This window comes from Mus caroli, unplaced genomic scaffold, assembly GCF_978045245.1.
Source record: "Mus caroli unplaced genomic scaffold, Mus_caroli_1 scaffold_7, whole genome shotgun sequence".
Classification (NCBI taxonomy): Eukaryota; Metazoa; Chordata; class Mammalia; order Rodentia; family Muridae; genus Mus; species Mus caroli.
This window is the reverse complement of record NW_028227262.1, coordinates 118,111,681-118,128,342: the sequence shown is the minus strand read 5'-3', so window position 1 is coordinate 118,128,342 and position 16,662 is coordinate 118,111,681. Positions and strand designations below refer to the sequence as shown.

At 40.9% G+C, this 16,662-nt stretch overlaps 1 protein-coding gene across 2 annotated transcripts in view; it reads left to right on the top strand.

Moving 5' to 3' along the window:
- Positions 1-5,990, top strand: part of Mkln1 (muskelin 1) — a 111,524-nt gene extending 105,534 nt beyond the window's left edge. For both annotated transcript variants that reach the window (XM_021164743.2, XM_085840751.1), the window contains one exon: positions 5,639-5,990. In XM_021164743.2, coding sequence (XP_021020402.1) covers positions 5,639-5,760 — 122 coding nt within the window. In that variant the 3' untranslated portion in view covers positions 5,761-5,990. The remainder of the gene's footprint in view (positions 1-5,638) is intronic.
- The last annotated feature ends 10,672 nt before the right edge of the window (positions 5,991-16,662 follow it).

Here is a 16,662-nt window from a genome sequence, read left to right as displayed (position 1 = left end):
ATATTTGGAATCAAATGACTCCGGGATGGCATTAGTTTAGTTTTTAAATTGCTGGTCCTTTGTTTTTTGGCTAAAAAGAAATGATTTTCAGAATAAAACAGAGCATCGCTATGGGATTCTGGTGCTGTTCCCTGGGATGGGAAAGAGTAGCAGTGTTCTTGGGATTTTGTCCACCTTTTTCTGTAGCAAGTAATTGAGACATCTCTAACAATTACGGTAATGCTGGGCTTCACTTCTAACTCCAGAAGAGCGTGAGACCATTATGGTAAGATAGGAAATTGAAAGAAGAAAATGGAAAACTGGCAGTCCCTAACTCCAGAGTATGTAGGACTCCATGTAGCAAGCACCATAAAACATCATTGCAGTGGGTGTGTCTTTAGGCTACAAAACATTGCAGCCCCATCATGATGAAAAACTAGGAGAAACCAGGCATAAACGTTGCTAGAAAGCTCGTGCCTCTCATAATTTTATCCTTTGAAGCAGACTTAGTGGTACCCGGGTAATTGTGAGTCTGCCATTGGTTTGAAAGAGTTTATGCCCTGATATGTACAGATTGCAAAACTCTTATTTATTGATGGGCAGCACTAAACTGTCTTTGGCTAGTGTTTAGCCATTAAGGCAAGAATTTCTTGACAGTGATTAAATAGATTAGGATTGTGTCAGCAAATATTTTTACCATGTAGCTTAGTTCCTTTCTCCTGTTTTCTGCCCTGTTCCCTGCCAGAGAACATATTCTGTCAAGAACAGTTTGTTTTCCTTGAAGTATAAATAGCTTGTTCCTAGTAGAGCCTCTCCTCTCTCAGGCAGTCACTGTCTTCTCATGGCTGGTACAGGGTGGTACAAATAAGAGCGATGGTGCTGAGGAGCAAGAGCCTGGCGCCAGTACTGCCTTCCTCTGTGTTCATGCTGGCTCAGGCTTTGTATCAGGGAGTGTCTGGGTTCTTGCCTGTAAATGTCACTTTTATTTCCTCAGATGAAGTGAGATGAGAACTGTCAAACCAAGCTGTGCAAGTACATGGCTTGGGCTGAACCCAGAGTGTTTCCTTCTCTGTTCTCTCTCTAAGTGTAGGCCTGGAAGCCTCTAGCCTCCATACAATCTAATCTTCCAAACTGACTTAATTCAGTCTGCTTTTCTCGGCTTCTGACTGAATTGCTCTGCCTGGCCTCATGCTTATAACTCTGGCAATCTGTTCTAATCTTTGGCTCCTTTTCACTCTCCGGCTCACTCTGTCTTCACCTGTCTTTAGCTTGTTCTCTGTCACCTGACTCTCGAAAACTATTCCAGTAAAACGGCCACACACACACACACACACCCCACCCTGGACACCACACACTGCACTACCCTTTTTCTTTCTCTCTGCTCTAAAGTAGCCTCTTCCTGTCTGTTCTCGTGAGAGTAGGGCGTATCCTATCTCTGACTCATTCTGTCAAATCTTTTTCTGATTTGTCACTTTGCCCCTCAATTAGATGTCACTTTCAAACATGGCTGCTTCCTTATACAAACTAGCCTTACTTTCATTGTTGAAGATTAGAGGTGTGTACTAAGGGCATGTCTGTATTTCAGCCAGATTATACTGTAATCCAAGGGCATGTCTGGGGCATGTTTGCATTCTGCCGGGATCATATCTTTGGATGTGATCCCTTGGCAGAGCAGCCATGTTGCTGGATTAAAATTCCTCTATACCTGCACCTTTTACATATATTGATAAGGAAAATACTGACTACAGATTAAGTGTAAGTCCTGCTCTATGTCTTTACTTAGCACTACTTTGTGAAGAGACATGTTGATATATTTGATTCTGATTATTCAAAGCAATTATGTTTTATAACCCACGGGTACAATAAATTAGCGAAGGCAAGTTGCTGCTCTTGTGAAAAAGTCCAAGAATTAGGCTTCTGCAAGTCTCTGCAACAGACTATTGCATACATTTATTTCTCGGTATTTCTATTTAATGCCTCCTTGTTTAGTATACCTTATGTATTCATTACCATTGAACTCGTGGTCAGGAAGACCAACGCCCTGACTAGGATGAAGCTTGTCTAACTTGCTCTCTAGGAAAGGCATATCCCACCTTCCTACGCTTAGAAACCTACACAGCACCAACTGCAGCTCGAGCACATTAAGTGGTGAGGTCACCATCAGACATCACAGAAGCTGAAAAATGTGCCTATCCTGCTGCTCTACGCATGTCTATAAACAGTCACATAAGTGCACAAGCTTGGCTGTGCAATTACAAATAAATGTCAGTGATAAGCTGACTGTAAATATGAAGTCTTTAAATAATGAAGATTTTCTATCCATCTACATATATAAGCATATGGTTTTGAATGTGCTGGTTCTGTTATGTAGTATAAAAGTGTAAGAACATACTCTACAGCATAAATCTGTTCTTGTCCTTATAAAGGGATGGATACTGAGGGACCCTTCATAGTTGAACAGTTCATCTGATGGTAGTGTTAAGTTTCGATGTTTTTTATTGGTAAATAGTGATGAAAGTAAAGATACTTTTGAGGACTAAACGAGCATAACACATTGCCCTACACACTCAGTAAATGCAGTATGAGTAAGTAGACAGACTTTAGAGTCCCCTCACCCATGATCTGAGAGACCTTATTAAACAACTCCGTTTCTTAAGTGATTCTAAGAATGTAGTTTATATGTAAAAGCCTAGCAGTAGTACATAGGCAGTTAGTGTGACTGATTTTGGATTTCTCAAATAATTTGCTACTACAAAGAATCATAGCTCCTTGGAAAAAGACTGACTCCAGAGCAGTGTTAAGAATAAGATTGAGGGTTGGAGAGGAACTTCAGAGGAACCGGGTTCAAATCCCAGCACCCATATAGCAGCTTACAACTGTCTGTAACTCCAAGATCTGACATTCTTACACAGGCATACATGCTGGCAAAACACCAGTAGACATAAAATGAAAAAAAGTAGTTAAATAAAAATTCGTTTTAAAAAGAGTAAGCTTGAAATCTTACTGTATAGAAAAGTGAAGAAATGATCAAAAATTGGTGGGTCTATTTCTTACTGGTCAAGTAGGAGATGATGTGAATATCAAAATGAGCAAGAGAAGAGCTGAGGGGTACACACTGACCAAACAAGTAAGTTAAACAGAGTGCCAGTTAGGAAGAATCACAGTCAGAATGTCCCAGTGGCTTCAATAATTGCTTTTTCAGTAAGAGCCATCAGTGAGTACTTAAAGCATAGGTCTGGAGTCTGAGAAACACAGTATTCATACAGTGTTGAATAATCTCCCCGTTCATAGTGTTAGTTTCAGAGGTTGAACTAAAAGTTGATCAGAGAAATTTGCCATTGGCTGAGTTAACTGTATGATCACGGTTAATATTGTTGATACTGGTCCAAACTGAAAACTATGTGCTTTCTGAGATAATGCCCAGATAAGGGTGCAGAGTCACTCTGGTATTCCACAGCCAGCATCTGATCATGCAACAGTCAAGACAACATTAACCCAAATTTAACACACACTATATGACTTTTCTATGTGCTTCAGAAATATCCATGCCTTTAGAAAACAGAGAAGCTGCAAATCTGATTCTGATCAGGAGACTTCAAAGCCAAATGTAGAATGTGACCTTGGATTAGAACTTTGGTTAGAGACAAAGGAATAATAAAAAGATTATTAAAAGGTCAATGTTAAGTTTTCTGAGTTTAATATATAGTTAGGGTGAAAGACGTAGCACACGGCAGTGTCCTTTATTCATTCCCTAACCCCACAAAAGAATATGTGTAGGGCTGAGACGGGGTGGGAGAGGAGGGGATGGTTGGTCATATGAATGGAGATTCTATGCTTAGCTGAAATGAGTTCAAGAATTCAGGAGGGAAACTGTATAGAATCCACAGGTGCTTCCACAGAAAGGTTAGGAGTTAGGCATGAATACATCCACAGTAGGCACAGTGTCAGGCCAGACACTAACAACAGACTTATCAAAGTGAAGGGTCTGAATGAGTGCACATTATACGCTTGAAACCTCTGTGTGCTTGAAATGTTTTGAAAGTAAAGCAATTTGGAAAATTCAGAAAAAGCATAATAAAAAACAGGATTATAATCTTTCCTTTGCAATAAGCTTCGTTAGTACTTTGCAGTATTTACTTCTATTCATTTCTGTGATATGACAGTAGGCTTTGGTAAGCTACACTCAAAGGAAGAAACATTTCCCCCACAAACTTAAAACAACAATAATAATTTTAACAAAGGAATGAACCATTCTTGGCATTGTTTATCTCCTTCCAGGAAACTGGTATCCTTGGTAGTCTTATGTTCTGTTTTTATTCTTTATAAGATTAAAACAAATTGGATCTAAAAATGTTGAGTGGAATTAATCCAGTTTGCATTTTCACTGAACCATCACAGCCATGGTGGTTCTTTTTTTGATGGCACAACGGGCTAACATGTCCCAGCTAGCCATTCAGTATAATGGGAAAATCATTTATCGCTTAAGTATTTAATTTGAAGGCTGGAGAAATGGCTCAGCAGGTAAGAACACTGGTTACTCTTCCAGAAGACCCAGGTTCAGTCTCTAGCACCCACATGGCAGCTCACAACTGTTTGTAACTCCAGTTCCAGGGCATCTTACATCTTCACACACACAAGCATGCAGGCAAAACACCAATGCACATTAAAAAATTAAGTATTTAATTTGTGTGTTAGAAATCTGAAACAACTTAGATCAAACTGACCAAAATGGGATATTGGTTGCTGTGAACTTGAAAGTAAATGTTTGCTGGATGTAAAGAAAGGGAAGAATCCTTTGTATTAACAAACACTGTCTTGTAAAAATGCCTTCTGTACTCTGGTATTTATTTGCATAAAGTACTTAATTATTCTCATTAAATATGCTTAGTATGGAACCTGTTACATAGTAACATAATAATGGCATTTGCTAAGGTACCCTGTGTACACATTTCTTTCTCTTGGTTGTCTATACTTTCACTCAGTTTTCTGATAACACGTCTGCCTCTAAAGATCTTTCTGATTTTAGCCTGCTTTTCTAAAGATCTCTTAATTGTGATTTTGTTTTATTTTTATTACCCTACCAAAAACATTAATGGATCAGAAGCACTAAAGAGATAGAGGAATGGAATTTCTTCAATGAAGTAGTAGAGGAATAGTCTAGCAAAGGAGAGATGAGAAATCGGTTTTAATTAAGTAACGGTCTTTCTGTAGGTATTTTCATGTAATTGCATTTACTCTGCATGATAGTCTGTGAAGTCAACTGGCTTCACAAATGTGCATCAGTGAGGAAATGGATGCTGAGCACCAAGGAGGCTAATAGTGCCTAGTCCACACTGGCTAGGTCAGTGATTCTCAACCTGTGGGTCCTGACCCTTTGTGGGGCCAAGTGGTCACTTAAGACCAACAGAAAACACAGATATTTACATTATTATTCCTAACTATAGCAAAATTACAGTTACGAAGTAGCGATGAAAATAATGTTATGGTTGGGGGTCACAGCATGAGGAAGGATGAGAGCCACTGCTCTACGTGTTGTAGTTTTAAAGCTTATTTTGATTTTCCCATTGTACATGACTAATATCTAAGTCAGTACACACTAACTTTTTTTGTTCTGTGTTGAATTTTTGAAATAATAAATTTGTTTTATTTTCTTCAACAGGCTTTTCAGATGTGGATCACACCTATGCTCAAAGAACTCAGCTCTTTGACACCTTAGTAAATTTCTTCCCTGACAGCATGACTCCTCCTAAAGGCAACCTGGTAGACCTCATCACACTGTAAACTGGGGAGTCGGATTGAAGAATTACTGGGCTCAGACATGGAGAAGGAACCGGAGTTGGCTGTTCTGTGGGCAGAGGTGACGTTGCAGTTACTGAGGACTGCACCAGAGTTTTGAAGGATCCTTATTATCACAAGTTTTAACCCTCTTCCTTCATACCTGACCTCAATCCCCTTTTCCTCTTATTTCTGCATTAGGCTAATAAAGTGAAATTGATATACTTCCCATTTAATTATGTATATTTTTCTTTAGCCTTTAAGAATTAATAAGTATTAATGAAAATTAGCCTTTTTTCTGGCTTCCAAGTTTTCGAAGTTTATTTTGAGTTAGGAGAACATCACTACTGGTAGACTTGGTGCTGTAGGAATTTGGGGTTTTGCTGCTGAGTGTTTCGCCTTTGTTTCTCTTTTCTTCTCTTCCCCTTTCACTTTTCCCCACATCACCGCTGTTGTGGTGCTGACTCTGACTTACTCCCTCGTCCTTAACTGGCTCTGTGTGGCTCTGTGGGACACAGGTGATGGGTGTTTAGGTGATGTGTGGCTGTTGACTTTTCTTGTATTAAACATAGAGCAGTTAGAGGGCTTGAATTTATACTTTTTGCCATACTACCAAAAAGCAAAACTCAAGATTGGCCCAGACACCTGATCAGAAATTGATATTTCTGTATTGAAATTCTATAGTGGACATTACAGTAGCCATTGTCATAGAATCACAGAAACCTGAAACCCAGGCTCCTACCCAGAAATAAGGGTGTTCCAGGTGACCAGCAGGAGAGGTACTGTCCTTCCCCGCTATTTTTACTGATCTCACTGTTGGGATTTTAAAGGAAATGACTGTTGGTAGAGCTATGCAGAACCCACGCTCTCACTCTCCTCTGAGTGACCTTTTTGTCATAGTTTTATCTGGACAATAGGTTCCAGAGCTGTGCTTTCATATTTTTCTGATATGTGACCCTACCATTTTGAAGAGTAATAGTTTGTGGTTGTCTTTTGGCATACAATTTACAGGCATTTTAGTAATAAGCATGTGGGCCAGACTTTTTTTAATGGATAAAAAGAAAACTATGTAACACCAAGAGTTTTTCATTAAACAGAAAAGTATGAGAGTTTGCCCTTTTCATTGCTCTGGTTTTGTACACACAGGGATAGGAGCATACCGTCACCTCAGGTGCTGGGGAGTGTAGCATATGAAGCCCACATCTGGCTAGTTAGCATTCACGGTTGTTCAAGTGTGCCATAGGCAGCTGCTACCACTGTGTTGAAAACAGGATCTGCCCTGTCCGTGTGCCAGCTGTTAGGAGTGTGTGACTATGAAATTGACCTGGACTTCCAGAAGTGTCATGTGTAGGAAGGAGACCTTGATCCATCCTTCCCTCTGTCCTTACTGACTTTTCTGGGTTTGCTTTTGAGGATGAATGGGACTATATTTTTGCAGTTGTAGACTTTCTAGCTTTACAAGCATCCCAAGGTAATCAGTAGTGACTTAATAAACATGTGTGCCAATACCTACCCTGTTGGAAGTATGCAGTATAAATTAGGAGGTACCAGATTGTATAAGAGACAGAATAATCACTTACCTGTACATTTGAGTAAATCCATTCTATTCAAAGACTTCACAGCTTCCTGAAGTGATTCTCCTAAGTAACAGCCAAGAACAAGAACAAAAACTGTGTAGCCAACAGCGTAGCCTGGTGAGTCTCATTTCAAGAACACAGGTGCAAATCAGTAGGTGACCAAAAAGAAAATTTTGTTTTTGAACTGGAAATTGCCAAAATATAGAGAGCTGTGTCTGAGTCCTTGAGCTCTGGCACCTTGACGATACAGCCAAATGGGATCTGCTGCCTGCAGCCTGCCTGTACATGCTTCCCCCAGCCACCAAGGTTTTTTCTTTCAATTCCTCTGACTCTATTATTTGGGTGAAATTCAATTCTTAACCTTAGTGATTCTTCCCCCCGCCCCTTCTTTTCTCTGTTTTTATAATGCCTGCTTTAATTCCATCCTCCTTCACTGTAGTTTAGAACTTTTCATTTTTTACTAACAAGTTTAAATGATTGAACCCTAGGAAGCCACTCAGAGCTGCCTAAGTACTAAGATGCTTTAGGTAGTAAGGAGGTGGATGACATAACCGACTCAGGCAGGTCAGAGTCTGTGCCTTGGGCATTAGTGGGCCACTCCAGGGGTAACTTTAGGAAGTGTAGGGCTTACACATCCAGAACCAAGATTGGCATGCTGCTCGCCACATCCCCATGACAGCTCTGATTGAGAACTTGTATAGATGTTTATAAGGAGTAACAGCAGAATATTATAATTTAAACAATAAAAGGTAGTATTTAAGGAACCAAATATGTGTGCTTTCCTAAAAATTCCTTTCATATTCTAGCTTAGCCCCAAATTAATATACTTAGCTGTAGATACATTCGTTAGTGGAGAACTGTTCCTTGACAGAATCCCCAGCTTCTGCCTCACCTCCATCTCCCTTTTTTAGCAGAATATATGGCTTTCCATCAGAAATAAGCTATTGATAACCGATGCTACTTTCACCCTTGTGTTCTGTAAGAATTTAGATTGCAGTCACTTCACAAATGCATTTACATTTTACTTAGGAAGTAACGTGAGACCTGACTCGGCCAGTTTGTTTGATTCAGAGTTATGTCATGTTTTACACACAAAGTAATTTAGAATTGGATTTCCTTCCACTTCTGTGTTAAAGGTGACAAACAACATTAACCTTTATCAAAGTCACCTTTTTTGATATGGTTTCCATCTCTACTAAAACTGACCTTTCTGTGTTCAAGGAGTAAAAACTGACAGAAACCATTGGGAAGTTGGGTCTGTGTTTGTTGTAGTAAAGTGTGTCAGATTTAACATCCAGTGCTTGCTTTGTTTATAAACAAATGAATGTTGAGTGAAATATGTATTCTGTGTATAAATGTTGGCAGCCTGCCATTCTACTGGCTCCCCACATCTGCCTTAAGAAGTGTTATATAGAAATACACAGTAACAGTTTCATGTGACAAAACAGGCTTAAAGTCGGTCTGTAGATAGAAGCTGGCTGGGGACCCTAACCATCTAGTGAGAGACTGAGATGGTTGCTTAATAAGTCAACAAGCACTTAAAAAAGTGGTCCTGATTGCTATTCTCCACGTTATATTAAGTCTTATGGTAATTATATAAAGACATTACCTCACTATTATTTTGTTGTGTTGGAAAATTGTGAATCATTTATTTCCTGTGAAACAAGTGTGAAACCCTTCACTGACTGTCATGTGACAGCTGGGAATTCTGCTATGAAGTGACTTTGTGGGTGGAAGTCATGATAGTGTGCACTTTAGACAAAGTCACAAAGCTCTTTAAAGATGCCCTTCCTAAAACTTGCTTTCTTAAAATTCCTGTTAATCTACAGTCTCACCATCTGCAGAAATTCTTACCAATTTTCACCAAGTTTTAGCTAGTCTGTGGTTTAGGATTTACAGGCTCTACAAGAAAAAAAAATTCTATAATTGCTGGAGATGTGTCAAAGAGGTCTGTATATGACAGTATTTACAGATTAAGATGTTGGGCTCTTTAATGCAGTTTTTGTTTTCTGTATTAAGCAAATTCTAATTTTTATATGTGGTTTTTTACTGTGGGGGTTGTCTCTATAGTTTGTCTTACTGTTGAAATGACGTGGCTATCCAAAGCCTCTAGTGTCTGTCAGGTGTGTATGTATTCTCTATATAGATGTATCAGCTGGAGGTCAGAGCTCCCACTTGTTTTGAAGTTCTGTGGAGCTGACTAGTAGGCGCAGTGACAGGAATCGTTTGCTTGTTTTCAGGGCAGGGTTATTGCAGTGGATTCTTTTCTTCATCAAATGCGCTTCTTGTTTTCTTATTAAATGCTATCTCAGATTTTATTTTTAGATGATTTTTTTAACCTTAAATTCATTCTATTCACCTATTACTGTGAATTGTGTTTCTGTTTATTTTCCTTGGCTAATTTAACTTTATTCATTACTTCCTAGATTTTTTTCTATGGCACTGTTTAGAACTATTGTATTGCTTTAAAAAAAAAAGTCAAATCATTGTAAATCATATATGCTTCTGTTTATGATAAGAGAATAATGAGATTAAAAAGTGTATATTGGTAAAGAAGTAATAACATTTAGATATTGCTATACAATGTGTGTGCCATTTTCTTTGGGCGGTAGTGATCATCACTATGGCAGCTTTAACGGAGACGTCTGATTTAGCTTCTTTTTCTGGTTCTAGAAACTGTTGTCATAGAACTGTTAGCTGTATCCAGGTTCTGAAGAGAGCCAGCTCATGGAGACCAGTGCGCCACCACACTTATATCTGCCGTCACCCTATCTTTGTATTAAGTTTTAGCCAAGCCTTTTCCGTTCCTACCTCCATCAATAGCATCAATTTTCAGCCGGGCGTGGTGGCACACGCCTTTAATCCCAGCACTCGGGAGGCAGAGGCAGGCGGATTTCTGAGTTCGAGGCTACCTGGTCTACAGAGTGAGTTCCAGGACAAGCAGGGCTACACAGAGAAACCCTGTCTCAAAAAACCAAAAAACAAACAAAAAAAAAGCACCAATTTTTCAGTTGAAGTTGAAATTTGTGCTAATAGTTGACTTTTAGTGTTGTGCATGCTTTTAATCCCAGAATTTGGGAGGCAGAAGCAAGAGGATATATGTGTAAGTTCAAGGCCAGCCTGTCTACATAGTGAGTTCCAGGCCAACCAGGGCTGCACAGTGAGACCCTGTTTGAGTTAGGTTGGGGGAGTGGAGGCTTAGTTTATTATGCAGTTTAAATATTAGAAGTGGCTTTTATTGCCACTCATTGTTATTTCTTTTTTTCATGTTAAAAATCACATAGTGATATAAATATCTCTTGCCTTCAAGAATATGAATTTGGGTAGATGAGCTGGCTCAAGCACGTAAAGAGGCTTGTTGGCAAAGCTGACAACCAGAGCTGTTAGGACACATACATGATGGAGTGGAGAACTGTTTCCCATAGTTGTCCTCCGACGTCTACACATGCACACACATACAAAATAAGTGAATAAGTAAATGAATTTTAAAAATTTTTAAATATGAACTTAAAATCAACACCAAGTGAAAAAAATTGCATTTTCAGTCATAAAGCTAGTGATAAAATTGTTGGACAGTATCATGTCTACCTTTTAACATTAGACAGTACAGCCAGTTAGACTTTCTAGTACTTAGGGAGAATGCCTTCTGGAATTCCTGCTACTGACTGTCTTTTTCAAAAGTCACAGATCTTGAAGTGGAATCCAGTTCACAACACAGAAAGCACAGGATGATTCTAATTTCTCTTCTGCATTCAAGAGCTTTGTAAATCGGGCTGGAGAGATGGCTCAGCAGTTAAGAGCTCTGACTGCTCTTCAAAAGGTCCTGAGTTCAAATCCCAGCAACCATATGGTGGCTCCCAACCATCTATAATAAGATCTGATGCCCTCTTCTGGGGTGTCTGAAGACATCTACAGTGTACTTAGATTTAATAATAAATCTTAAAAAAAAAAAAAAGGAATCTTTGTAAATCCTATCTGCAAATGTGCAGTCCCCAAACACTGCCAGGCTTGCTTGGAACCAGAACTCCATGTGGATTTCATCTGACAGCTATGGAATCAACAACAGGAAAGGCTGTAGTGATGGGTGTTTAGTAAGGACGGGAACCAGTTCAGAGGCTTATGAAATTGTGTGTCTTTCTTTCCTCTGCTACTCAGACTCAGTAGCTGCTATGTGTGTGTGTGCACTGTCCCAAGAATTCTGACTTGGCCATGCTAAACCTCAGGAAGAGCTACAAAGAAGAATGACCGTGTGCTACTGAATGTTCCCAAAGCTAAGCAAGGCAAAAAGCTCTCCATTGTTAACCTAGAATACTTCTACAGGTTCAGTACTAGGAAAAAAAAAGTTATCAAAGGAGGTCAAAGCTTGTGCTTTTCTGAATAGTCTTGGGAAAGTAGCATTTTTTAGGTAGTTACCATTCTTCTTGAAAATACAAAGCCCAGTGTTATCTTTAAATTTTAAAACTTGGTAAGTAGTTTCGTATGTATGGCCAGTTCCCTGATAAGCCCACAGGGAAAAGCTATAAATGAAAGATCTCACCGTGCAGCTTGGAGGCTCCCATAGAGCTTGCTTACTCCTCGTCTCTGAGCTCTTACTGCAGCATAGCCCTGAACTGTCGTGCGCGCAAGCCTCAAGCCCAGCAGAGAGTTTTGATACTTGAACTGGCTGCCACACAGGAAGTCAGCCCCAATACATCATCAGTCTCCATTTTCATTTACTGCTTAGTGGATGCCAAGTTAGTTGGCAAAAAGGAAATACAGTGTGTTCCCTACGAAGCATGCCAGTGTAAGGGTTGTTTCAGAGAGCCTCTTGGGAACTTCATTTCTCTCCCTTGTTAGCAAGTCTCAAGAAAGTCCAATGGCTTAGCTCATGCTACTAGGTTGGTGTTCATTTACTAAACCCTAGACTAAGATGAAAGTGGTTATTGTGTACTTCAAAACTACAGTTTTTTGCCTAAAAATGTACTCCTATATGGTCCTTTTGGCTCCTACTCATTAGTCGGAAGTGTTACAGGCAGAGTAATGTTATGCTTTTAGGTGTTCTACCCATTCCTATAGTGATGAATGAAATTGGAGAAAGAACCTGGAGTTTTTGCCAGTTCCCTTTACAGCTGGCAAAGCTTTTCAGATTCAGTTGCAGCCAGAGACTAGAAACCATCCAGGCCATGAGGGCCTGCATCTGCAAGTGACCTTGAAGCATACTGCTGTGCAATTGCTGCATTGGAACAGTGGCCGCTGAGAACATGTGTGCAGCCTCTTGTTTTCTAATGTGTCCATTTCTGAAGTCACAGAGCACGTGTACCTTTGCAGAGTCTTGGCTTATTTTTGCATCTACATGTCAGCCATGCTTGTGAGAACACATGGAAAAGTAAGTTTCAGCCCAGCCTACTTAATGGTAAATGTCAGACCCCAAAGTAGGTGATGTGTGAGTGAGTTTCTATGGGGGAAGAATTTTTTTTTTAATTGGGGTGAGGAGACACACATGCAGCAAGCACACAGTGAGGAAGACTTGAGAAAGCAGAGGGCACTCAGGAGGCTGAAGCCCCAAACATGTCTTTTTTTTTTTTTGCTTGTTTGGTGAGAGAAAAAGACCATGTGTTTGATGCGCTTCAGAGGTCACTCGAGAACAGTGCTGCTCTTTCCTAACCAGCCCCTTACCCTGGACAGACTGCTGCTACGCTCTGGTTAAGGTGGTCTGCCTTTTGCTATGTGTGCAATGTCTTTTTAAACTAACGAGATTGTATAGTATTAATTACCCTTAATGTCTAGCCTTCTGCTTATTTAGAGGTTGCAAAATGATGGGTTTTCTTTGAGCAGCTTTTGTTCAGGGGTCTGTATATGCACTTTCTCTTTTAGAAGCAAAAACATTCCTCTTGACCACCACTCTGAAGTCACGCACGGCGGGGCCTTCAGCCCCACAGAAGGAGTACAGGGAGGCTGAGGAGGCCCTTTTTCTTTAGTTTTGAGACCATGCAGTGTTCCATCTCTGAAAAAGACATACTTGTAATCCACACAAGAACAAATGTTAGAATTTTTTAATGTCCCCTTTTGTGAGTTCGAAGTACTTAGTGACCAGAAATGAAGATGTCATCTGATAAAGAGCTTCGATCCAAAGCTTGGGTGGGAATTAGCTTCAGAAAGTTAACAGCTTGCCTACAGAGTACAGCCTCATCTTCCAGGCCTACCTCACCTGCTGGGTGAGGACATCTGGCCCTTGGGTCAGTTTATTTACATGCTACGGTGTTAAGTGACCTTGTGAATTTTAATAGCACTTTGCCATTATAAAACTATGCCTATTACAGAAAACTCGGAAATAACTAAGTAGAAGGAAGAAAGGCTCTTTAAAAAAAAAAAAAAAAAACTGACAAACTCCCCTCCCACCCCGCTTTTTGAGACAGGGTCTCACTTTGTAGCTCTGTCTGTCTGTCTTGTGTAGTCCTGGCCGGCCTGGAACTCAGAGAATTCCTGCCTCTACCTCCCAAGCACTGGCATTAAAGGTTTGTGCCACCAGGCCTGGCTAGCCCGTCACCCCTCCTTTTTTAAAAGACATTGTTTTTCTTATTTTTCCTTATCAAAATGGCCAAAGTCAACAAAGGCTTTTGAGCAAATATTAATAGCCTTTCTGTCTTTTGCTACTGGTGTGCAGGGAGGGCCAGGTTGCAGGCTCCTCCCAGTTACTAACGTTCGTTGCTCAAGCATTTTCTTGCCATAAATAATTTGAAAGTAGTCCCTTTATCTCTAATGATGAACTTTGGAGAAGGAGAACTCACTGCAGCTATGGAGTGTTACTTGTTGAGGTTGTTGGACATGCTATCCCTAAGACTGAATTTAGGCAGCCTCACAGGCATGATGGAACATAGTCACACCGTGCACAGACTGTAGTGATGAACTTTTTATGTGGCCATAATTAACCCCACACTCAGAAGGCCGAAAGCAAAGCAAAAGAAGTACGATATAAAAGAATACAAGGAGTCCGTTTGCCTGGAATATCATCTTCAACAAATGCTTAAAAAACAATGTATAAACACCAGCAAGGAATTAGTTTTACAAGCTTGACACCTCAGTTTTCCAAGTAGAGTCTTCCTCTTGATGTGTAGAGGAAAAAATCACCTTCCACCCCCCTTCTGTGGCAGTGCATACCCCACCCCACCCCCAGACTGGAGCATCAGAAACAGTATCATGGAAGGCCAGCATGCGTGACTGAAGCATTTAAACAGCACCCTTGGGTCTGAGCTCATTTCTTCCAGCTCTGTCGAGCTCTGCGATCTTCCCCATCCCCAGGCTAGCGTCATCCTCTCTGGTTTAGCTGTTGTCTAATCCTTGTGGACTTTCTAGGATATCTTTCTGGTAAAAGTAATTTTCTGACCCCAGGTTTGGTATATGTTATCACTAACTCTGTGAATAAGTAAATGAGTGATCACTGCTAAACAACTGCAGTTATAGAATTATGTTGTATGTAATGTACATAAGGAGAGTGTATTTTGTTCCTTTTCTTAATAAAAAGTTACATATGAACAAGTGTTTGCTAAAATTACTTTGAAATTTTTTTAAAAATTACATTTATGGGGGGGGGGAGTCAGTAGAATGTTTGCCTAGCATGCAGGAGGTTTTAGGTTTGTTCCCCACTCACAAACTGCAGTGAGGATCCATCAGAGGGTGGGATGCACATGTCTCTAATCCCAGTGTGTAGAAGGTGAGTAGGGTAAGGAGCTCAAGGTCATGCTTAACTACATGGAGATTTTTGAGGCTAGCCTGAGCTACATGATACCCTACAGAGTGTGAGTCAAGCTTTCAGAGGTGATGGTGATGGGCCGCACAGTCCTTGGGTGCTTTCCCCTGAGACTGCTCAGAGTACTGGAGAGTTTCTGGGGAAGTTTCCAGAAACACTGGCAAATCGTTTCATGGGGGGGCGTGAATTAATCTGTCTGCAATCAACAATTTATCTTTTTGTGTATTTGAACTTGTTTCCTGGGTTTTGGTCACACTGGTTTAAAAGGACAAGGACAACTAGGTTGAAACAAAATGAGCCGTAGGAAAAGTAGTAAAGGAAAACGGTGCTGCACTCCAGGGTCAGAGCAGGCCAGGCTTCTGTCTCGGCTGTGGAGGAGAATCTCTAAGGGCCAGACCTAAAAAGTACGTCCAGAACTCTACCAAGCGGGATGTTAGGGTTAAGAAGTTGGGGTGGGCTGTAAAACAAGGGCTCTCCACCTGTCATCCATCTGATAAGGTTCAAATGCGCCAGGCTTCATGTGCCTGCCTTGTATGTACTCAGAGTAGGGCGTAAAATCAACCTCTCCCTGCAGTGCTTTCATTGCTAGGGTACACTTTAGTAGGGCTCAGAAGTAATATTTCTTTGTGTTCTCAAAACAGGAAAACATGAGGTACACTGATAAGGTAAGAAATTGCCCTTTCCTTGGTTAATCCTCCTGAGAATTAAAGGGATCAAGACGGGGATCATGCTGACACATTTGTCACATCTCCCGTCAGGAAGATGGCAGCAAGCAAAGCACAGTTAAGATGCCAGCTGCTCCTGTCCAGTGCGGTCAGGCCTACAGATCACAAGTGGCGGACTGACAGCCAGAGGCCATGGCAGAGGGTGGGGTGGGGGAGTGGAATACTGGTCATGTCCACAAACAGCAAACTTCGGAAGGTTCAGTTGGAAAAGGGTGGCTCTGCTGCAGCCTGTGCTGTCTGCTCTTTCCTCTCGCTTCATTAGGCGTCCCCTCCTCCGCAGTTTTTGTTTCAGAAGAGAAGAGATGGGAGGCAGCTGAGCATGATGCCCTTTCCACAGTGCCTTGGATAGCCACAGAAACTGTCCTGTGCCCTCAGCCAGGAAAAGCAGGGCAGTGAGTAACAGCAAAGACAAGAGCCAGGATCTGTCCACTGTGCTGGAAAGCCTTGATGATTGGCAGAATCCAAGAGAGGAGGATGCTTAGCAGTGTACAGACTGTACAAACTGGGACATGTTGACCAGTCTCAACTGTACAAGTAAATATTAGCAGTAGATCGTCTGAGACTCCCGTCAGTTTCATTAAGAGGAAGTGTTTGAGAAATGCTCCTGAGTGTTTGCCTGTCCTATCTTCCTTTTTTCCTTTTGGGTTCAGAAGAGAGGTGGTTTGGGAGGGAGCTTATAGGTTGAAAAAAATCAACTAAGAGGACCTCTGGATTGTTAGGGCAAAGAGCCAGGTCAGCGACTACTCCGGAAGAGAATGGAGCCTTAGAGCTAATTTGTGGGCTGTGATAAACTGTGAGTCACTGTTAGAACAGTGTGCCTGAGCAGGGCCATGGTCCTTTGGGAGTTCCTGGCATTTAGATCTTTTCTGTGTCTTTGGCA